Source organism: Stenella coeruleoalba, assembly GCF_951394435.1.
Source record: "Stenella coeruleoalba genome assembly, chromosome: 10".
NCBI lineage: Eukaryota > Metazoa > Chordata > Mammalia > Artiodactyla > Delphinidae > Stenella > Stenella coeruleoalba.
In genome coordinates, this window is record NC_137156.1 from 50,922,873 (window position 1) to 50,947,411 (window position 24,539).

The 24,539-nt window shown below is 40.9% G+C and overlaps 1 protein-coding gene and 1 long non-coding RNA gene across 2 annotated transcripts in view; both read right to left on the bottom strand.

The window, feature by feature from the left end:
* LOC307193348 overlaps positions 1 to 24,539 on the bottom strand; it is a 143,664-nt gene that overhangs the window by 94,136 nt on the left and 24,989 nt on the right. The gene's annotated exons all lie outside the window — the stretch shown is intronic.
* LOC307192896 (heat shock protein beta-1-like) lies at positions 11,367 to 12,559 on the bottom strand. The gene has a single exon (XM_079934279.1). The coding sequence runs from the start codon at positions 12,420 to 12,422 to the stop codon at positions 11,817 to 11,819; it is 606 nt and encodes a 201-aa protein (XP_079790405.1). The 5' UTR covers positions 12,423 to 12,559; the 3' UTR covers positions 11,367 to 11,816.

Below are 24,539 nucleotides of genomic sequence, written 5' to 3' on the forward strand. Positions count from 1 at the left end.
ACGAAATCCAGCTTGTTTTCCTTCTGGGCATAGAGGAAGACTACATTTTCCGGCCGCTGCTCCATCATTTTGAACAGAGGACTGGGTTCAGAAAGGGTTGGAAGTGGGGTGTCTCACTCTAAGCCTTGGTCAAGATCGCCCTCATCACTCTTCTTCCACTTTGTGGTGACCTGGAGGCCCTCAAGTACATTGATGGGCTTATAAGAAGGAGAATGACCCTGCAGAGCATTACGCTTCCGCCCTCCTCACATCCCCTACCTGAATAAGGACATGAACACACTGAACCTTCATCACGTGACTGAGAATTGGGGATTGGTAGTTACTGCAGTTTCCTACCCTGGCTAATAAAATCTCACAGACCCCTTCAGCCACAATGTGCTAAGATTTTCCTGATCATTGTTAGTTTATTTTATTATTCAGCATTTATTAAGCACCTGTGATGTACCAGAAATCGTGTTATGATCTAGTTCCTTGTCTCTGTCAGGAGCCTCAGCCCCATCTCTAATTCAAACATGATTGTGGGGGACTCAGCGTGCAAAGCATAACCTGCCTTTGATTTCTCCATCTTTCTTCTCACCAGTGGTAAAGAGGACCCTGGGAGGAATGGCTTTCAATTGCCATCACCCAGTGCCATTGCAATGATTAAGTACCAATGGGCCAAGTTACAAAGGAATGAGAGGCAGAGATGTTTCACATGATGGGGCTGGTGGGGCTGGGTTGAAGTGATTCCACAACATTCACTCCAGGGGACTGGACTGTGTGACCACCATTTAGAAATACCTGTATTGGGCCTTATGGGTTCTTTTGAAAACATCTTTAAATCAGGCCCACAGACAAGCACCACCTATCCTCATTAGAACTGTCTGTTTCCTGCTGGCCGTGGTGTCCACTGCTGCTCTCAGATTCTTTAGGTACGTTTTTCTTCTCAGCATTGAAGCTGAGAACACCCATCTGGCCAGTGAAAGAATATAATAGGGCATATTTTCAGCATGACCAATTAGATGTGCAACTCCCATGAACAATAACAGGACTTGCGCTCCAGATTCTTCCTCAATAAATCCGGCCTTTCCCCTTATGAGCAACAGATGGGTTTTTCACAATGGCTCATTACCTCTTGGCTCGGCTGTGCTGCCAGAAGTGAAGTATAAAGTTATTTATGGATGGAGAAAGATACATAAGTCACCGTGGGTTATTTTCTGCCATCCTTTTTCGTTTATTTAGTTAGAGTTTTCTACCGCTCGAGATGAGCAAGTTAGAGAAGATGGTGGTGTCCCCACTGGGAATGGAGATGGATGTCCCTTCAACCTCGTTACTTTTCCTGATGGCTGCGATCTCTGAAGGTGATGCTGTGTTTCCCACAAGAAATGGTAATTGGGATATTTCAATAGAGAAGATACCCATTCCTCAAAAGATTCTCTAGCCTTTGACAGGCCATCTCTGTGAGATTTGGTCAGTGGGGGCACAAGTCAGTGCCACTTAACTGCATGTGATACGTTTGAGAAGAGAAAACAAATTGCTTCTTTAAGAAATGCCAATATTTTTCAGTGCTTGACATCTCAGCCAGATAGAGAGTCTTCCTCTGTCAGCTGGGGGGAGGACAGGGAAACAGGCCAACAGACTGCCAGGCTAGACATTATATGGGAAATACACAGTAAAAGTATAAACATACATGAAGGGAAAGAGGGGGTAGGTGGGGAAAGGATTGAGAAAATAGCACTGAGTCCAGTGATCTCAGATTTGTGAGTGTGGAGGAGACTTTGCCCTGTGAACATACTTCTATTCTGTCTAGTTCCTCCCTGGGAAATTCCTTAAATGATCTATGCCTCAGTTTCCTCATCTCTAAAATAAAAATAATAAGAGGATGGCCTAGGATTGAAATGAGCATTAAATGAATTAATATTTGTGACAGTGCCTACCATATAATAAGTGCTGTAAGTTTTTATATAAAGAAACTCAAGCCAGCAGTGGACATGAATTGATTTGTATTCCTGGGTTGTTCACTGGGGTTGTCAATTATGGGAACTTTCTTCCCCCTCAGGCCACAGGAATGGATGCATATCCAGTCCATGTTCTTCCTGAGGATTTTTTCAATGGGTACAAAGGAAAGATGGTCAGTTTCTCTATTAAGGGTAAGCCTCTGAGTTATAAATCTAGATGCTTCCAGAGGCCTTGTGACCTACTCTGTTGACAAAGCTGATTAGCAATAGGAGAGATGAATCCAGCACAGAGGGAAGCAGAGACAAGAGATGGAGAGTCCTAAGCTGCGTTCCAGTCCCAGGTTCATTGGTTTCTAAGCCAGCCATACACGTGCCTTCCTACAGTTTGCTTACGTGAATAAAGATGTTCCCTTTTCTGGGACAGGAGGAAGGGAATAATCACTTCAAATTGGGTTTCTGTCACAACAACAACAAACGAAAATTTAGTGGATAAAGACCAACATTTACTGGAAAATACAATTCTCTGTGCTTCTACCCTTCCCCTCTCCAAGGAGTTCCCCTCTCCATATATATATATGGAGAGAGAGAGAAAGAGACAGAGAGAGAGATACCGTGAGGTATGGGGATGATAAAGAGTCATTTTAAAAAGACACCTAGGGTTATTTCTACAGCCCAAGCATGCAGATCACAGAATCACAGAGTCCCAGAGCTGAGAATTGCCTCCCAGATTTTGTTCAGATGATATGGTTTCAGACTTTGCCTGTTGAACACTGGGAAGCCATTTCTTCTGAGTTGGGCAATAGCTCTACTGATGAAGACAGTTATTTGAGCAAATCTGACTTAGCAAAGTGTTCCCTCATCATTTCTAGTCCTTCCCGCCGGAAAACTACTAGTCTCCTTCCTATTCACATGAGAGGATTAAAATATTTGAACAGTTTTTATTTCTTTGTAAATCTTTTCTTTCTTGGGACAGACACGTCTACCAGAAACATTCCATTAAATAGTACCGAGAGAGAAACTTTAGGACACTTGAGAGTCAACAGGGTTGGTAGAAAGAATGTTTGCTTAAAGTCAGACTAGTGCTGTGTTAAGAAGTGGCAAGGCTTGTTGGAGTCTATCACGTGAATGAAAAAGAAAAGATCACGTGTCTGGGACAGACTTTCAGCAGCAGGAAGGATGTGTAGCTTCACGGCACAGTTGTGATTCCTGGGACTGGTGACCTGACTTCTGCAATTACTAAACCAGAAAAGCATTGGTAGCACATACTTCCCGTTTCATTTTTTCCTAGGTTGATTTCCTTTAGAATTGATGATAATTAAAACAGACACTATGTTAAATGGTATCCTGTGGTTGGTACTTAGAGTTTTCATTTAAAACAATACATGCAGCACAGAGGCTACTGAAACACCACCTACCTTACCTGTACGACAGTTTTAGCTGAAAGAACACATTTCTGAAACCTTATTTCCCTGGAATGGTGAAGGAGAAATTAATACTGGAACAGAGAAGATGCCTCTCCTCCCCACCTCAGGTTTCATGCCATGGGTCCTGGAGGTCTGAGGACAAATTACTGATATAGGCAACACCATGGATGGATCTCAAATGCTCTGTGCTAAGCAGGGACAGACACAAACTACTAGGTACTCTGCGACTCTGTTTATATGACAATCTGGAAATGGCAAAACTACAGAGACAGAACAGACCAGTGATTAACAGAGGCAGGGAGGGTTGGAGGGGGATGATTGCCAAGAGGAATGAAGGAACTTTGCGGGAGATGAAAATGTCTTATGTCTCGACTGTGGTCACAGTTTCATGCCTGTGTGCATTTTTCAGAATTCATAGAATGGCAGACCTAGAAAGGTTGACTGGCATTGTGTGGAAATTATATCTCAATAAATGTCCATCTTAAAGTGCTATACAGCAAACCACTCTAAAACTCAGTGGCTTAAAAATACCATTCATGGTCAAGGCCCCGTGGGCTGTCTGTGGGGGTGGACAGTTGACCTGGATGGACACATCCCTGGCAGAGCTCTGCTTTCTGGAGGCCTATAGGTCCGGGTCTGACCTACAAGCTTCTCATCTCCCTGGAGCCTGCAGGACGACTGGGCCACATTCTTCTCGTGCTGATAACAGAGGCGCAACAGAGCAAGTCCAAACACAGAAGGACGTTCCAAGTATTTGCCTGTGTTCCATCTGCTAAAATGCCTTTGGGAAAAGGAAGTCACGTGACAGCCCAGATTCAAGGGGTCGGGAAGAAAACACCTCTAGTGGGAAGAACTATCTGGAAAATGCATAAATGAAGTGTTGGAACAATAACCCAACCTTACAGAAGGCTCTTTACTGAGCTGCAATGGAATGGCATGCCTCTTGCTTCTTTAAGGGTGGTAAGAAGCAGAGGTCATATGAAGATCATTTTTACTTTTTCTGCATTATTTATGTTGAAGATTTGTTTTTTAATTTAGTGTTTCAATTATGAGGATCCTCACTATAGATTCTTAGAATTTAGACCAGACACTCATACTCCGTTTTCTGGGGAAAAAAAAAAAAAGTATAGTTGATTTCATCAGACCATCAGAAATCTGTAATTCACCTTGATGTCTTTTCACGTTGGTAACCAGGAAGCTCAACGCCAATGGTATTGCTCGGTGGAGACAACCATGCTATTCCAGGTTCCTTCCATGTTTATCCTCTCTCTGCAGGACTACAAGCTTTTTTTACATCTTTATATGTATCCACCTTATTCTCTTCATGCTTTTTGTTGCAAGATTCACAAATATCTTCTGAAAACAGGCGGAAGGAGAAGGATCACAAATAATGCAAAGAACAGTGGATGAGGAGGTAGAAAAATATACCCTAATCATTTCCCTGGCACTTACTGTGTGAGCTTTGCAAATCTCTCGATCTCTCTAGGCCTTGACTTTTTAATCATCTTATAAGGCTAATTATGTCTCTCTCTACTTACTGTTCAACATAATGGAGAAAACATGTGAAATCACAATGCATTTTTAGGCACCACTGACTCTTTGGTTATAAGCCATTTTCATCAAGCGAGTACACAGGTGTGACTTTGGCTCTAGAGGAAGCCCATATTGTTCTATAAATGGAACAAAAGCCTCCCCTTGATTTCTTGCAGTGGCTTTGCCTGCCAAGTGGTTTAGGAGATTTGTAATAAGCAGGAGAAGGCACAAATTCAGTTCACTGGCAGTTTCAGACATGTACAGAGGCATGAGAGTTCTTCAAATGCTGAAATGAGCCAGTGGTCTCAGGGTGATTTTAAGTAGAAAACCTGCCACAGTCCCAGTAAGATCCTATGGGATTTACGGTGTCAGAACCAAGGTTGAATAAAGTGCAGGGATAAAGGAGCTTGACTGGCCACAGAGGGGCGGCTTCTAGGTCAGTGAGTCATTGAAATTGTATAGATGACAGTGCTTTGGTGAGAGGGCAGTGAGGGGATTCCCGGAAAGAGTATAATTGGTTCTCTGACCTATTTGTACTCTCACCCTGATGCACAGAGTTACACTGGGCAAATGTCACAACTTCTTGGAGTCATTTTTTCATCATAAAAAGTGAGAAGAAAGTGACTTAAATGGACAATTATTTAGAATTTTTAGAGAAATTTGAGCCATAACATTTGTAATCTACCTGAGCTCAGAGTACATGTTTGATTTCATCAAAGTTTTAAGACCCCTGTGTTTCCGAGAAGACTTGAGTCTGCAAAATTACTTAAAGCTCAGGGCAAAATTACACCTTGGGGTCTATTTCTCAAAGAGTCCAACAGGTACGAAAAAAATCATTCAATCTATGCCTGATAATTTGAGTGTTAATTGACTGGTAGTCTCCCTTTGCAGAAAGACACATGTAAAAACATAAACCTATACCAGAATCACGTAAATTGTGTATTGTAAGTACTAATTAAGGGATCCCCTTCAGACATCCTGAATTAGAATGTCAAAGGTGGGGCCCTGCCTGAAACTTTAATTTTAAACAGATGCCTCAGCTGACTTTAAAAGATGATACCATGAGAACCAGGGTATATAAGCAGGGACTACCCTAAGTCATGTTTCATGAACCCAGGTTCTTGCTTCTCAGGTGCACAAAACCACAGAATAAACATGCAGCGCTGCCCCATTTCCCTTCACTTTTAAAGTAGTTAACTTGGCATCATTAAGCACTGCTATATTTAAAATAGATAACCAACAAGGACCTACTGTATAGCACAGGGAACGCTGCTTAGTATTCTGTAATAACCTAAATGGGAAAAGAATTTGAAAAAGAATACATACATGTATACATATAACTGAATCACTTTGCTATACACCTGAAACAACCACAACATTGTTAGTCAACTATGCTCCAACATAAAATAAAAATTTTTTTAAAAGAATTTTTATTTTTTGTCCATCAACAGATGAATGGATAAAGAAGATGTGGTAAGATTCAAATGAGGCAGCTCTGCCAACGTGTCTCACACAAGGGGGTGTTATCCTTTCCAAGGATGTCTGGCAACTTGAATCCTCCAATTTCACAGAACCATTTAGAGGTTAACTCATGGCATCATCCCTCCTGTAAAGGCTACACACCTCCGTGTATTCCTATATCCTGTTCACATAATGATGGGGAGGGACCAGCTCTCAACAGCCAATCCACTGATCCCAAATACCTTTTATTTCACCGATGCAAACCTATTCCCAGCATTTGTCATGGCATCAAGATACCAGTTTCACAAATAAAAACTACTTGCCATAGTTACATGCAAATTTTAAAACCTTTGGTGTTGGCTGAGGTAAAGATTGCAGAAACATGTGAACTAATGGCTTCTGCTGATAGGCTCTCAGATTAGCCCGCTAGCTGAACAACCCTGGGGTAAGCATTCTTGAGTACTATGCAGTCTGTACCTGGGTTGTAGATTTAACCAACCAACACTCAGAGAATATCATTCTTTCTATGCTAAACTATCTTCATGAAAACAATACATATCTTGAAACTGGCCCCAGGGACCTTGGTAAATTGGACGTTGTAGCCCTGAACTTTGCACTGTGTCACACAGGGGACGCCCATCCCTTATTTGTTGAATTAACTAATAAGTAACTGTATGACTGAATGTATGAATCAATCAGTGACAGCATTTCATCCTTACCACCACCCTGTGTGATATCATCACCAGTTTATAGGTTAGGAAACTGACACTAGAGCGCTTAAGCAAATTTCCCGAACTCCGTCCACTTCTAAGTAGTGGAACCATCGTTCTGAGTCTTGCCTCCTTACAGCACAGGCTCACCTCCCTGTGCACAGAGGTATGGAAACCCACAGTATGTTTGAGAAATGCAGGAAGTTCGGCTTGGTACAGTGTGAGACCGTGAGAGTGATGAGGGAGATTATGTGGCAAGATAGGTATGATGTATCTGAGAGCCACATGCTTTATTTTATAGATAGTGGGTGATTCATCAAAGATTTTTTTTTTGATAGAATAGTGACCTAATTCCAGCTATACTTTAGAGAGATGGATCTTTCTAAATGCAGAGGCGAGTAGTTGCTTTAGAGATCATATGGTCCGTAAGTCTAAAATATTTACTATCTAACCCTTGACAGAAAAATTTTGCCAGCCTACTCTAGAAGAAGATATTCTTAGTTATTTTAGGTTGGCTAGCACTATTAGTGAGAAAAATCTAGATCGCAGACTTGTGAAAGTACAGAGGAAGAAAGGAGGTTTTGCTGGTCTACTCAGTATGAGCAAGCATGACCCAATCATCCTGGTTTGCCCAGATTTTTTTTGGTTTTAGCACTGAATATCCCATGATCCAGGAAATCCTTTAGTCCTGTGCAAACTGGGACAGTTGATCAACGTAATCTGCATAACGATCAGAGCAAAGTCATGAGAAAGCAAGTCAGAAACTTGAGAACAGAGACATAAAGCCCCATTTGGAGACAAAATGAAGTATGAACATTTGAAGAACCATCATGGTCAACGTTCACAGGGTGAGTTTGGTTTATGAAATATGTAACATGCCCAGTCTATCAGTTAGGATCAAGTTCAGCTGTGAGTGACAGAAAACACAGAAAGGCAAAAGAAAATGAGAGGTAAGTAGTTCGGGACTTGTACGACAGCCTCTTGATCATCAGGGACGTAGACTCCTTCTACTCGATTGTATTACCATCCTCAAAATGTTGCTAGAACTTTCTGGACCAAGGTGGCTGCTTGAGCTCCAGCCATCACAGCTACATTAAAGTCAACAGAAAGGAAGAAGAGGTGAAAAGGGGAGCATCCTTATCCCATAATGACTCTTCCTCAAAGTTGCATACCTCACTTCTGCTGGTATGTCACCATACCTACACAGAGGAGAGGTTGGAAAACATAGTCATTATTCCTGGAAGTCAGATGCCCAGCTAAATACAGGGAAATTTATTACTAATGAAGAAATAAGGAATGGATATTGGGGGACAACTAGAAGTCTCTGAAACATTTAGATAAGTATAGTTGTTATAAATTCACAGCTAATATTGTTGGGCTGCCTTTATTTATCAGGCACTGTGCCAAATCCTTCTTATAAATTTTCTCATGTAATTCTTCCATAAATATGTAAGTTAGATATTATCATTATTCTGTATTTGATATATGGGGAAATGTAGGCAAAAATAGGTAAAATTAATGTTGCTAGATTACACAGCTATGAGGTAGAGCTAGGATTTGAACCCAGATTAGAACCATGAGCTTACTGGCCTTGTAATACTGCCCCCCAGAGCACTCTATAAGGCATGATTTTTACCAAGATTCTGCCAGCCCATAGACCAAAATCTTGAGGATAAAATTCACATGAGGTCAACCATTGGATTGCTACAGATTTCTAGAACAGGTAGATCTCATGTCACTAATATGGCTCCTCAAAAAAAAAAGAGAATATATACATAACTATATCTAATCTATATATACATATATTTACAATAAAATTTACTAATGAAAAGAAAGAGTGGCACACAATTGTCAAATAATAAATATATAGTTCTCTTTATTGTAAATTCTACACAGCCAATTGATTCCCACTGATTACTTCCTTTGATTTTTACCAAACTCCCGTATTCATAACCAGACTACAGTTGTAACTGACAAACGAATAGCTCTGACATGAATGCAAGTTGATATTTTCATTTCTCTTAACCACTGAGATGGCAGGAAAACAACAAAGGTGATGGAACCTTATTTACTCATCAATAATGTGACTCCTTTGCCAAACTGGATAATAATTTTCAAGTAACAGAAAAATATTTGCTCAGTTTTTGTGTTATTGATAATGTAACAGCTATAGACACAGCACACTCTTTTTTTTTTTTTTTTTTTTTTGCAGTATGTGGGCCTCTCACTGCTGCGGCCTCTCCCGTTGTGGAGCACAGGCTCCGGACGTGCAGGCTCAGTGGCCATGGCTCACGGGCCCAGCTGCTCTGCGGCATGTGGGATCTTCCTGGACCGGGGCACGAACCCGTGTCCCCTGCATTGGCAGGCGGACTCTCAACCACTGCGCCACCAGGGAAGCCCGACACAGCACACTTTTAAATATAGTCTGCATTACCAACATTTTCTTCATTACTTTCTTAAGTTTAGAACAGGGATTGAAAACTATGACCCTTGGGCCAGATCTCCCTCTACCCATTTTTGTAAACAAAGTTCTTTTGGAATACAGCCAGGCCTATTCACTTACGTATTCTCAATGTCTGTATTATTTATACATATCTATGTCTATAATATTTACAGATTATCTGATTTTATGCTACATTGGAGTTAAACAGCTGTGACTGAGGCCCTATGGCCCACAGACTTGAAAATATTTACTATCTGCCTATTTAGAGAAAGAGTTTGCCAACCCTTGGCCTAAATAAATGAAAGAAATCTGTATTTTCAGGGAAAGAAGTCAGGCCTTTCACAAAGATAAGAAGCTGTTTTGAGAAAAGAGATCTTAGGACACCTTCAGAACAACAACAAAGGTGGGTAAAACACGTTGGGTTGATCCAAGTAAGAATCTTGGAATTTAAAGGAATGAGGCAGAACCTTTTGTCCCAGCAGAAGATATTCATTGTATTTTCCCTAGATTCTGATTAAAAAGAAATTACCAATGGAAAGAGATGTTGAAGAGGAACCAAGCCAACCCTGGATGGGCACCAGTGGTGTCCCTGCCTATAATTTCATTACATCAGCATCTGAGTTTCATAGCATGAATGAATTGAGCAATGGCCAGAAGCAGAAGCATGAAGCAATCACCAAAGAGTGTCCTCCCCAAAAATTCATCTTTTCTCTTCTGAAGCACAAAGGACTTAGGTTTCAAAGATGGCTGCAAGTCATATTTCTGCAGTTCTTTTTCAAAGTTTATAATGCCCAGACAAGAAAAAAATAAATAAACAAAGATTGCAAGAGCAAATGAGGGCATGTGTGAGCAGCAAAAATAGCAAATGTCTTAAAAAGATAAATGATATTATAGGGGAAAACTGACAAGGTAATTCTCAAAATGCAAGGCCTTAATTACTTATTTCTATTCTGGGTATCCAATCCAATTATTGCTGGAATCAGGAACGGAAAATTCTTCATTGTGTATTTAATATCATTACTAGGCAGCATATTTAATATGAACCAAACCGTATTTATACAGCTAATAAACTGTTCAAGGGTGGTACACTAAAATGAGAAGCCAACCAAATCTCCTCTCGGGGTGAGTACTGGACACTTTGCTGCAAAGCCAGTTCTTCTGAGGTTAGCATCATCTACTTCTGAGGTTAGCACATCTACCCTGTGTCTCATCATGCCTCAATTCTCTGATCATTTTTCTGTTTTGGAAATGCTGCTGAAATATAATTTGTTTTGATTCCAGAGGATCATGTAATTTTAGCAGAGGCCTGAATTAATAAACACAAATGGAAACTTTGACACTGAAATATTGTGACAAAGTTTCATTATAAGGAGGTCATATACATGATCGAGGAAATGTGAATTTTTTGATGATTATTAAACTAAAAATACAGAAACAGAAAGTTTAAAAAGTCTTATAGAGAACTCCCAGAGCACTGAGCTTATGTCCAAGGATTCTGAGGAATCCACTTGAAAAGAGTCATTAGGCAATATTTTTCAAATGCATTTGACTTTACTTATTTTATTTTTGGCTGTGCCGCATGTCTTGCGGGATGTTAGTTCCCCGACCAGGGATTGAACCGGCGCGCCTGGCAGTGAAAGTCCTAACCACTGGACCACCAGGGAATTCCCGAAATGCATTTGACTTTAAAACCATGTATTCGCAGAGCAAATGCAGTAGAAACACATTTTGTAAAGGATGGGATTCATGGAAGAGTCAAATTCTGTTCATTGCTGTCACCCCCCTGATAGAACAGCTAACTGGAGAAGCAGCCTGGCCTGGGGGTTGTTTTCTCAAGGTCTGGGGGAAAGCCAGTTCCATACAAAGCTGGACCACCAACAAAGGTGGACCACCACCTTCACACAGCCCAAAACATTTTTAAGTTTGAAAAGTAAGAAAGAGATCACTGCACACTCTGGGTCCTGAGAGGACAAAAGCCAGGTGCCGCCCTCCTGTAGAAGGAGAAGCTCTTGTGGTGATTCTCTGATGTGGCTGGAACTCGGGAGAGAGCCTGTTCTTACGAAACTTCGAGATGAGTTGTGCAGTCTTCCTAAGTGTGGATAAAGTCAAGTCCCTTTCAGACCCTTTAGGGCTTTCTCATGATTATGTCTGTACATTTATAGAGCATTTTTTTTTTTTAGGGGCAGGCAGTTGTTTCGAACTTTATTTGAGAAAAACATAAGGTAAAGATATCAAAAGAGTACAGGGGTTTGGTGGGTGGGGACGGTCAGTGATGGCTACTGTGGGGTGGGCAACTAGGCTAGGGCCTTTACTTGTTTCCAGGCTGTTCAGACTTCCCAGCTTCTGGGCCCCCAAGCTGGGCACGCGCCTCGAAGGTGACAGGGATGGTGATCTCTGCCGACTGGGTGGCTGGCTTGGGCAACGGGGCCTCCACTGTGAGCGTGCCCTCGGGGGACAGGGAGGAGGAGACCTGGGTGGGGTCCACACCGGGGGGCAGCGTGTATTTTCGAGTGAAGCACCGGGAAATGTAGCCGTGCTCGTCCTGTCGCTCTTCGTGCTTGCCAGTGATCTCCACCACGCCGTCCTTGGTCTTGACCGTCAGCTCCTCGGGGGCGAAGTGGTTGACGTCCAAGGACACGCGCCAGCGGTCGGCAGTTTGCTGGATCTCCGAGAAGCCGCTGCTGAGCTGCCGGCTGAGCGCACGGCTGTAGGCGGGACCCTCGATCGCGGCGGTGGACAGAGGGCGCACGTAGCCCGGCCAAACGCTGTGGCTCAGCCACTGCGACCACTCCTTGGGCAGCCGGGGCATCCCGAAGGCCTGGTCGAAGAGGCGGCTGTGGGCCGGGTACCAATCGCGGAAAGGGTCCCAGCTGGGGCCCCGCAGGAGCGAGAAGGGCACTCGGCGCTCGGTCATGCTGGCTGGTCTGGGCGCGTCTGGCTGAGGTTCGGAGTAGTGCGAGAAGTGTCGGGCGCCAGCCCCAGCAGCGCTTTTATGGGCCTCCAGCTGGGTATTTTTAGCAGGCGTGTTTCAGGTCGCTATTAATGGCAGTCTATAGAGCATTTTTAAAGGGCTTCAGGCATTTTTATCAATTATGAGAGAAAGACAGAGAAAATGAGCTTTTGTAAACATAATACATGTATTAGTCCATTAGGGCTGCCATAACAAAACACCACAGCCTGGGTGGCTTAAACAACAGGAATTTATTTTAGCACAATTCTGGAGTCTGGAAGTCCATTATCAAGGTGCCGGCAGGGTTGGTTTCTCCTGAGGCCTCTCCTTGGAGACGGCTGCCTTCTTTCTGTGCTTCATGTGGTCTTTGCCCTGTGCACACACATCACTGGTGTCTCTTCCTGTTCTCATAGGATTAAGGCCCATTCTTATGACCTCATTTATCCCTAATTACTTCTTTAAAGTCTCTATCTTCAAATACAGCCACATTAGGGGTTAGGGCTTCAACATATAAATTTTGGGAGAACACAGTTCAGTCCATAACAATGCTTGATCATGATAGAGCACTCCAACAAATGACAAAGTATGAAAAAGAAAGTGAATTTTTAAACATCACTCAAAAATAACAACTTTAGCTTTAGGTAAACATTATTCCACACATCTCTCCAACCATTTGGATGAATCATTAGCTTGATAGACTGAAAATGAGGTGAATAGATTCCAATCTATGTAAATGGATTCATAGTATATAGATTTTTTTTTAATTAAACAATTTGAATTTTTAGTGGTACAATATTTTACCTTGCAGTTGATTCTAAAACTAGTGCATAAGGTTACTATTTTTCCTATAGATTTTTAAATCACCTATACAGTATACTTTTCGTGTATACATGCTGTTCGCTACTTCCTAGGAACATTATACTTGAGATCCTTTAAGCTGGACTAAAGGAAAGAAAAAAAAAAGGAAAACCTATTGTGTATATCTAGTCATTTAAGCCATTCAATAGATGTAAAAGAAAGGGTGAAAAATTATGAAGCGCTCCTACTTGCTTGCAAGGGTCATTTCTGCCTATTTTAATATGGTCTCTACAAGTTTATAAGTTGGTTTATTGTTCTGATTATTAAACCAAGTAATATATATGACAGCACCTAGCAGAGAACCATAACAGCTACTCAGAGTGGATACTCACTAAATATTTGTTGAAGTAAATCTAAATTTTACTTAATCAGAGCCACAAGTATATTGTTTTTCAAAAAATCACTGAGAAGAATGGCCACCTGTCTTCCCAATTTGGCATTTTGCTTTGGAGTCTTATTGAATAACTGTCTCTCTTATGCCCCAAGGCATTGGTCTAATGGAATGGGATTTTACAAAGATGTGAAGTTTTATAGCCATCCATAAATGAAATGATGCAATTATATTATACTTAATGTAGCAGAAAAAAACCGTAAACGCAATAAACTCATTTAAAACTTAGAATCGATATTGCTTAAACTCAACATATGTTATTTCCTAAAATATTTCTTAAACTTTATAAAAAATTTAGATTATAAAAACAACTAAAATTTTGGTGTCATTATTGTATTTTTACAATGCATGCTTCTCTTTTAGATTCCTTGCTATAAATGATGATGAAATTAGGCTCTTATAATTCCTCCTAATTCCTGTTCTCAACACTTAATTTTTGTTAAGGGCATATGCGTACACAGATTCGTGAGTTCTCGCAGTGAAAATTATATATGTATTCCATTCTGGGACCATAATTCCCACTGTTTCTTAGTTCCATTTCTCTGTGAATTTAATATTCACCAACAGTCTTTTTCCTTCATCTTCTGTATTTCCAAGTTCATTAAAATTTTTTCTTAGTGATTGGAAACTCATAAAGTACTTTTATTCCATGAAGAATTCATGAGTACCATGTGGCTATAGTTCTTGCGTGTTTAAGAACGTATTCATATGACCTTTACTGTACAATGACAATGTGATTGGGCATAGTATTCATGGCTTGCATTTTTTTCCTCTCAGACTTCGCTCCTGTATTCTAGCTTTGAATGTTGATGTTGAAAAGTTTACAGCCAGAATAACATCTCCCTCCTTGTTGTCTGAATGCCTGAAGAATTTCTTTTTTTCAATGAATTTTCAAAGCTTAGGTGAGTCTGAGTGTCAATCACTCTGAATCTGGTTTTTCTTCTAAAACAAATTGCTTTTTCCCAATTTACAAATCAAGTTCTCCTCACTTTTCAAGGCAGTTCTTTGAATGCCTCACTTTTTCATTTATTATGTTCCTAATCTTATCGAGAACATTCAGGGGTAGCAATTTTCCTTGTGTTGAGTTAGTTTCTCCACTTTTACACAATATTTTCTTTCTAGAACTGGTTTAGTCATTCTGTCATTTTTTAGACAATTATCTCAATACTAGGCAAGTGAAAACTAACTATAAAAAACAATTATTTGTTAATATTTGTTGTTGTAACACCTAGCACAGGACTTTGGGACTCTAAGATGATCCTATTTATTGTGAGAGCAACAAAAATACTGGTGATTTAAGTGTAAGAGTTTCAGAGGGCTCCAGAGGCACTGGCAGTGAGCGTTGCCATTTTCTGCAGATAGGAAAGCAGATGCACAATTGCAGTATCTTGCTCAAGGTCAACAGCTGTAGACGAAGCATTTGAGCTCCTGTTAGCGCTAGGACTGTGTTTTTTAAATGTTCCTTAGGCAAGAAATATTAAACAATGATCACCGCATTGACCTCCTGACGGTACAGAACCTGAGGCATGCAGAGGCCCACCAGCTGATCCAGGCTCTGAATTTCCAACATGCAGTAGTCAGTTTCCTATGGCTGCACAGAGGTGTGAGCATTTTTTCCCATTCCTGTTGGTTAATACATTTCCTTCTTTCACTGTGGAATTTTACTGGCTTAGACACTGCCAAGTTTGTGTCTCTTAAGAAATTCAGCACACACTCTCAGTCATAAAAGCAGAAACCCAACTGATTCCTCCCCTAGTGAATTTTAAGAGCTGACTGAAACTATCCAAAGAAATCACTTAAAAAATTCAGCTTTATTGCATGGGGATGAAGAAACGCAAGGGGACTATCAGGGGCCTCTCCAAGATGGGAGGGAGGCAGGAAGAAAAAGGAGTCTCTTCCCTCCTTCATTCTGATCTAGGAAACCCCAGCAAAACAGAACCAATACCTCTAGACATCCCCCCAACTCCACTCTCACCTCAGAGTTGTGATCCCAAACCAGCAGCTTATGAGAATGCAGGACCCTCCCAGGATCACAACAAACTTTCTTTAATCACATGGATTTTTTTATTATTATTATTAATGAAATTTTAGGTCCCTTCACTGGGATAAGTAGAATAGGCACTTTAAAAAAATTGAATGGCATGGTAGAAAGACCAATGTCCTCCCCAAAGATGTTCATATCCTAGTCTTCAGAACAGGTGAATATTTTACCTACATGGCAAGAGGAACTTAGCAGATGTCATTAAATTAAGGATCTTGAGATGGGGAGATTATCCTAGATTATCCACGTGGGTCCAACGTATACAAGGGTCATTATAAGGGAAAGGGGAGCAAGGGGACCAGAGTCAGAGAAGGAAATGTGAGAAGCAGAGGTCAGAGGAGAGACTTAAGATGCTGAGGCCATGAGCCAAGGGATACAGGCAGCCTCTAGACACTAGAAAAGACAAGGAAATGTTCCCTAGAAACTCCAGAAAAAATGCATCCCGGCTGACACAGTTCAGAATCCTGACCTCCTGAACTGTAAGACAACAGTGTTGTTTCAAGTAATTCTTTTTGTGTTAGTTTGTTACAACAGCAAAAGGATGGAAGAACTATCAGATATTATTAGTTCAGGTGGGTAGTGTGAAAAGAACACAAGTCAGTATATTCAAGTCTTGTCTCATCCTCTGTTTTCCTGGTGGTGTTTAAATTATTACACCTTTCTGACCTCCAGTTTCCTCTATATTTTAGAGGAAATATAGATAAAAATAATAATGAATTAGTCACGATACTTTGGGTTGCAATGCACAGAAATGTGATTTACTTGGATTAAGCAGAAAGGGACTTTTTAATCTCATCTAATTTAAAGAGTAACAAAATAAGTACACCTTCAGGTACAGCTGGATTTGGGTAAACAAATGATATCAATCTCTTTATTTATTGGCTCTAATTTTCCCCTGTGATGCCTTATTCTCAGGTAGAGGTCCCCAGCTGGCAAATACCACAGGTGTGATTTACCATAAAGTCTGTTCTTGCCCTCTTATATGTGACTGCAAGAATCAGATAGCTCTAAAAGTGCTTTGTGTACAGAAATGACCATCTGAATATTAGCTATTATTAAAATGCCCAATCAGAAATGATAACTAGTTGCCATCCAAAGCATCATTTAACACTACAATCTTATTAGAGTAGTGAAATCACACCTACTGTGGCAAAAATTCCTTGGAACAGATTTACTACCATCAGGATTTTCAACTCTCATTATAACCTGGATGTATAGCCTTTTGAATTTAAAAATACTCCTTCCAGCCCTAGAAACTCAATACCCTTAGAGACAGCACATCGCTGAGGGTCTTGCCAATCCCAGTTTAGTAACTGAAGGGTGTTGAGATGAAGCTAATTAGATGATGGCACACAGACAACCAGAGCCAGGCAGGATGACGAGGAAGGGTTTTCTACTTTCCAGACCACAGTGTTGAAGGATCACACTTTTCTCCATCTCAGGGCAGTGGGAAGGGCAGTTCATAGAACACATCAAGTTGATACAGGGCAGAGAAGTTCCTCTTCAGGTCTGTGAGATTTCTTTCACCAAGAGGTAGAGCGTTCCTTGAGTTTGGTACAAAAATTGTGACCCTGCCATTTTTGGAGGACAAACTTGAACTCAATACAACTTCTGTCTCCATTTTCTCATGCCATTTAATTTTGATGTCTACCTAATAGTATCTAAAGTATACCATTTACAATAACTAGTGGGATTTTTAGAATCCTCACTTCAGGGAGAGACTTTGTCTGACTTATTGGTCTTCCCCATGACACAGACATGAAGGTACTTACTTGTTCTGGTCAGGGATGATGATGGGGTCTGAGTCGGGTGTTGCTTTAGGGAAGTGTGGAGAGGTGAGATGTTTCCACTTGCTTCATTACCACACAGATTTCTGTTTCTTTGAGGAATGGAAGAATTTCAGGGTTTTCTGAAAAAATGTATCTGGTGTTGCTGTCACTGTGTGGGAACGGATGCAGTAAGAGGCTGGGGAGAGTGTCGAGGAGAATATGGGATTGCTGCTTAGGACAGACCCATCCCCTTGAACTTCAGACAGCCTAAGGCCAATATGAAGCAACTTATTTTAAAGAAAGCCCTGGCTCCTTTCTCCCTCCGAAACGTTGTTGTTCTTGCCACTGTGATCCATTTCCCTCCATAACCTTTGGTAAACAATCCACTTCTCAACCCAAGGATTTCTGGAATTCTAAATGTCAAAAATGTCCCCTTCTCCGTGGCTCCTGGGAGCTGGAATCCAGCCAGTTCTTATAGATTTCCACCTGGTGGAAGAACTGGCATAGTCAGCATATATCATGGTGAAAAACATGTCTTTTTGCGGATTTGCACTTGAAAAATTCTTACCAGTATCTACGACCAATACAGTGCTTGTTTTGAAAGTTAAATACTAGGAAAGCTGTGACGTTTTCCCAGGCCATTTCTTATCAAATCCATCTTAGTCTTACCTGCTTATAATGGGCATACAGACGCCCAGGGTATTAATAGCATCACTGAAAGTAATCCCTGCTACTAAGCACACATTGCATCTGCCTGCTTCACTTTGCCCATAACAATAGATAATAGCATCACTGTCAGTAACAGCAGCTTCTCACACAAAGGACAACCATCGTAAGCATTTATCTTCATCATTTACTTGTCAGGCATTTTAATCCATTCATTAGTTCTTTCTGTCAGATTAATTATAAAGATCTCTTTCTATTTTTTTGCCCCAGATCTAGGGTTTGATCTCTGAATCCACAGATTCTGTCTTTCTAGTTGTACCCTTCCCTGTTGGGAACATTGGCCAGATGACTCCTAAAACTGGCTGGGAGTGACTATTGCTGGTCTGAAAAGACTGGAAGTCTGTTATATCCTGCCCTTGCTCAGGACCTTGGTGGCTGTCCTGTGCCCACCAACCTAGGTGGGCTCAGAGTGAGAGGCTCACTCTTTTCTAAAGAAAGGCTTCTTATCTCTGGTGGAGTATTAGAATCACCTCGGCAGCTAAAAACAAGACAGCAAACAACAATAACAATAAGAACAATAAAATCCCGCCTAGGTGACATCGTAGATCAGTTAAGTCAGAATCTTCGAGACTGAGCCCAGAGCTACTGAAAACCGCTGTTCTACAGTTGTAAATGGTCACAATGCACAGGTCTCTCTGCCTTTTCAAATGCTGGACTATCTACTGAGATGAAAAAGCAGAGTAAATCTGCGAAACTCCAGCATGACATAGTAAAGCAGTGGTTTTCCACCAGGGGTCTTTTGGCTGCAGACATTTGGTAACGTCTAAAGACATCTTTGGTTGTCACAGAAGGGGAAGGGGGTGCTGCTGGCATCGAGTGGGTAGAGGACAAAGATGCTACACAGCCTCCAACGCACAGAACGGCCTCCTGCAACAAAGAGCTTTCTAGCGTGAACTGCCAATAGTCCTAAGGTTGAGAAAGCCTGCCTTAAAGGGAGGTAACTTTCTCCTTTTGTCAGGACGCTGTCTATAAGATCTACTGAACTAAAATTCAAAGCTCCCAAAAGGTCAAAGGAAGCTTCGTCCATTTCTCTTTGGGGTGATTAGTAAGGTAGGCTGCTGATTTCTTTAAATCATCTTCATATTCTCCTTTACTCTAAGAGAAGGAAGGTAATTTTAGTGAAGGTGGGGACAATCCAGATTTCTTTAAATCTATTCTTCAGTTGACTAATGGGAAATCTGTTTCTTTTCCAAACACCAGTACAAAGACAGGGGTAAGCAGAAGGCTGCTGCCATCATTCTGAAAAGTTTTTACTCTACTAATAAAAAGGACAAACATAAGTCCCTCCTCTTCTTCCCGCCCTGAATGCAGACATTCGTCTAGTACGCGGGCAGCCACCTAATGCGCAAATCTGACGACGAGGCTGAGAGAGTGACAACAGTCAGCACTGGCACCTTCAAGCCATGGGTGCCATGAACCCATACCAGCAACTGCCTGCATCTAACCTACATGCCACATGAGAAAAACAAACCCCTTGTAGCTTAAGTTAATAGGAGTTTTCAATCACATGGGGCCATGAACATCCTTGACCGTTACAGAATGTACCTGGTAAGAAAGCAGAGAAAAATCTTGAAACGAAATCACCTAAATGGAAATTCACATCTGAGTTGAAAAATAATCCCCATTTTTCTTTTTGCAGTATAAACATTTACAATCCACATCTGCGTGATACTTTCCCCAGGTGCACAAGGCAGGGAAGATGGAAAGTCAGGTTGCTCTGGTTTTTTACTTGTGTTTGGGAACAAATATAGAAAAATGATTCTCCATAGAGAAGCAGCAGCCAGGATTCGAATTTCCAGTGCCGACTTTCCTCTGTACCCAGTGCCCCAAGCCTGAAGCTGGACTCCCCACTCAGGTTTCATAAGCCCACATGCCTGATTTTGAAAAGCCGCTTTGTGTTGGAACAATGGAGCTATGCATGCTACTTCTTTAATGTGTTTGAATTGTTATATATGCCTTCAGTAAGAACACAAGAAATTTACCAAAAAAGAAATACATTAATGAAAGAATACATCTTAAGGAGTTGTGGCTTAGCCTAAGACAGCTGGGCTTAGCATTAAAATTTTTCATATTCTTCCAGATAATTATGCTTCCAGGCTGTGGTTATATATTTGAGTCAGCTTACAAGCAAAGAACACCAGCACTGGAGTCAAATGAACTTGAAATTGAATCCTAGTTCCACCATCTATAGTGGTAGAGGTACCTGCAGTTAGCAACTGTTTACTTATTAAGATTATCACTTTGGACAAGTCATTTAGTCTACCTGACTCTCAGTGTTCTCACCTGGAAAAGAAATTATTACTACCTGTCACCCAGGTTGTGGGAAGAAGTGAAAAAATACACCTGACCTACAGTATCAGCTATTATGATTATTAACCAGCACGTGACGGGCAAAGATCCTCCCTCCTGGCACAACCCTCTGCAGGAACTTCCCACAGAGTCGCTTTGATAACCTGACCCGCTACTTAGATGTTCAGTTCATTCTCTGCAACATTCCTGAGCAGCTGCTTAAGCCATGTGGACCAAGTTCACCTAATAAACAGACAGATTCATCTGAGTGAAGATGGTCTGTGTTACCCTCTCTCCAAGGCCCTCACTGTTGGCAAGGCTGAAAGTCAGAGGTAGATGGGAGGTCAGAACCAGTCCTGTTTGGAAGTCTGGGCTACAGATCCACTGGAGTAAGTAAAAGCCCAGGAGTTCCCTAAAGAGGCCCTATTCACAATGACACAGAGAGGAAAAGCAGATGTTTATTCATCCTCTCCCTGCACTGCTAGCTTCTCTGCTCCTCTGTAGATTAAAGGCTTACACAGCCGCACTCTTCGTTAGTTTATTGATCTTGAATAAAGGAATTCTAGACAAGTTCTTTACTCAGTACAACTTGTCCAAGAGGTATACGGTATGTCATAAAAGGGTGTCTGCCAGATTGTTTCACTGAATTGTAAACCAAGCTGATTTTTTATTCTGACAACTATAGAATAAGAGTTTCCAATACTTGAAACCTATCCCTGTGAATATGAAATGCAAGAGTCAGGTAAATTACAAACAGACAGACACAGATAGATAGAAAGACAGAGAGATAGGTTTATTTATTTATTTCAATGAGTGGGAAAACTGAGGTTTGGGGATTTGCCTGAGTCCAGAACTTACCCTTAAATGAGCTAATGTTCTCCAGAGATCACATGGACTTGGGCCAGACCTCAATTATAATTTTGGATCTGCTATTAAATAGTCATGGTTCCCTGGAGGTCCCACTGCGTTTCTAAGTCTTTGCTACCCCATCTGTCATACTAGTTTATTTGGATTCACATATCACCAAGGACAGTACCAGATCTAAATATCATGATTCTTTGATTAAAAATGGCAGCTCTGCCAGATGCAAAAATGGCTGCCATTTGCCAGGTGCAAATGGTAGCTTCGATTACAACTGGTAGCTTTACCGACTATATGGCACAAGGAACTATATTCAATATTCTATGATAAACCATAATGGAAAAGAATATTTTAAAAAGAGTGTATACTAAATCCTCTTATTAATTCTAAGAATCTCACATGGATTTAAGCTTTTTCTATGTATTACTCAATGTAATGTGTGTGTTTCATGAGCCAGTGCTAGTTCCTGAACTGTGTGTTACTGTTCTGCAATGAGATAAGAAACTTGAGAGTAAGAGGTAAGAAACTTTCATAGTAATTTGATAGGGTAATCATATATCTGCAGAATCTAACGATAAAAATTTTGGTTTGTAAAAAAACAAACAAAACAGTGTGTGTGTGTATATATATATATATATATATATATAACTGAATCACTTTTCTGTACAGCAGAAATGAACACAACATTGTACATCAACTATATTGCAACAAAAAAAATTTTTTTAATGGTAGCTTTGCAAAGTTGGGTGAATGGTGATGATTAAATAGTCGTAACACCTTTCCTGATCCCCATCATGTCATGTATGGAATCATGCTCTGTGTTCTGGGGCTTGGATGCTGCCTTTTCAGGTACACAGATTTTGCCTTTCAATACACACATAATGCATAAAAGTCAAACTTGCTGTAGAACTTCTTGTGGGTGTGGGGTAGTGGGAAACGTCTTCTCCACCACAGTCAGATTCATTTGCAAGCAGCTAACACATATTATTGATCCTTAGGGTTTATAAAAATTAGAGCCTATTAGGCTATTTCACTGGGCACTTTGTATTTCGAATTGAAAATATGCAGAGGTGCAGATATTCTATTACCGTAAAAAGAGCAGGGAAGTCAGCGACTGGAGTTAAATTACACAGGCCTGCAGCCCCACCTGTTGGCTGCTGTGTTAAAATCACCACAGAGTCCTAAACTTTCAGAAGAGAAACAGAGCTGATCTCCAAAATACAAAACAAGGGGGCAGGTTATGTGAAGGTCAAATACTAGTTAAACTCACTTACAGTTGAAAAGAAAAAGCATGTCCCTAGGAAATGGGTGGCGCATCTTAATTCTAGATGGCTATGTGGTAACTGCTGATTTTCATTCACTTTATTTTTGATGAATCACTAGAGAAAAATGAAGAGATAGAATGATAGGATTTCAGAACTGGATAAGTCTTTAAATAATAGAGTAACCTATTCATTGTGGAGATGAGAAAACCAAGCTTCTAGGACATGATATATTTCAGAGCCACAGAGCTCAGGAGTGTGGGTACCAGGACCAGAACTCCTCTTCAGATGTTTAGTTCTTTATGGTTGACTTTCTTTAAGAAAATTCATTTTCATAATCCAAGTCCACTTTCAAATAACACTACGTTACTTCATGGGTAGTACTTTATAATAACAAAATAATCCTAATTTCTCCCTCCAGTCTCTTTTATCATTGCTGTCATTTATTTCACTTACACATAAGCATACATAAATACATTGTGGACAAATTATTTTTTTTATATCAACTAAAGAAAAATGTTTTAATCTTACCTTTAAAAAAAGAAAATTCATTTTTTGAGATCTTTATATTCTCTAATTAATAGCATGCTATTGAGAACCAGAGGCAGTTCTCACAATATTACTTACTTAAATTTACACCATTCAGGAAGCAATCTCAATAATAACCCCTATTTCAAGCTCCTGGGCAAAAACATCCACTATGTGTTGTGGTGCTTACAGAATCAAAACTTAGCACAGAACAACTTCTTTCCTTCTCCTTCTTCATCCTTCTCAGCAATACATTCATTTTCTTCCCACTGAGTTTATGGTGCCTGATGAGGGGCTGTGTTTCCCATGAGACATATGACTCCCAGGTTGTGGTTCTCTGGGATGCTAATGACTCACTTGAGACAACCAAGTCCAATGATGAGACAATTCTCTCCTTACTCTCCTATCGCAACCACATCTTCATGTCCATCCAAAGGGGATGGAAATTCAATTGGGAAATAGGTCATCAAAGTACAGACAGGATGCCTCAGGGAGAAAGGTTAGTGAATGCCATCCTCAGTGATCAAAGACCAGTAAGGTCTCATAAGCACCATCTTGGACAGAAGTCAGGAAATATCTACCAGGATCTCTAATTTTTAGGACTCTGTAGTCTTCCAAATGTAAAGAAACTTACCTCTATTCCTTATTCAAAAAAAATAATTAGTAATTAACAGCACATTCCTTAAAGAGAAATAATGCTTACACTCCCTTCCTGAGAGCAGCAGGAAGGAAGAGACTTTGGGAGACAAGGTCTTGCTTCCTGGTCGGTTTTGAGAGTATATGGTGATGAGGAGGGAGGCTTTAGGGAGGAGAGGAAAGCAGATCGCATCAAACTGGATCAGCTGAATGCTGCCTTAAGGCCTGCAAAGTGGCCCTAAGGACTTGATATTGGAAACATGTATGGATCCCCAAGATAATTCCCCATTCGGTCCATTGCCCAAACCAGAAGGCTGAGGTTTGTCAATAATCTTCCCTCCCCTTGAAGCTTTATCATTCGCATCACTTCCAAAATATCTGAATCTTCCCTTCCCCCTCCATTCGCACCATCACTCCTTGGCACCTGGGACATATTGCCCTGCAGCTCCCTCCAAACTAATCCCCTTCCCCTCAACTCCATTTTCCACACTGTCACCAGCTAATCCATCTGAAATGCGAATTGAATCTTGTCTCTCCTTACTTGAAGCCGTTGAGCAGGGACAAAATTCAAACTGCTGCTGCTTCTTTTTTTCTTTTTTTTTTTAATATTTATTTATTTATTTGGCTGTGCCAGGTCTTAGTTGAGGCATGCAGGATCTTCGATCTTTAGTTGCGGCATGCAGAATCTTTAGTTGCAGCATGCGAACTCTTAGTGGCAGC

Excerpts from the sequence above, each read along its gene's own strand:
- LOC307192896 (XM_079934279.1), bottom strand. The coding sequence starts at position 12,422 with ATGACCGAGCGCCGAGTGCCCTTCTCGCTCCTGCGGGGCCCCAGCTGG.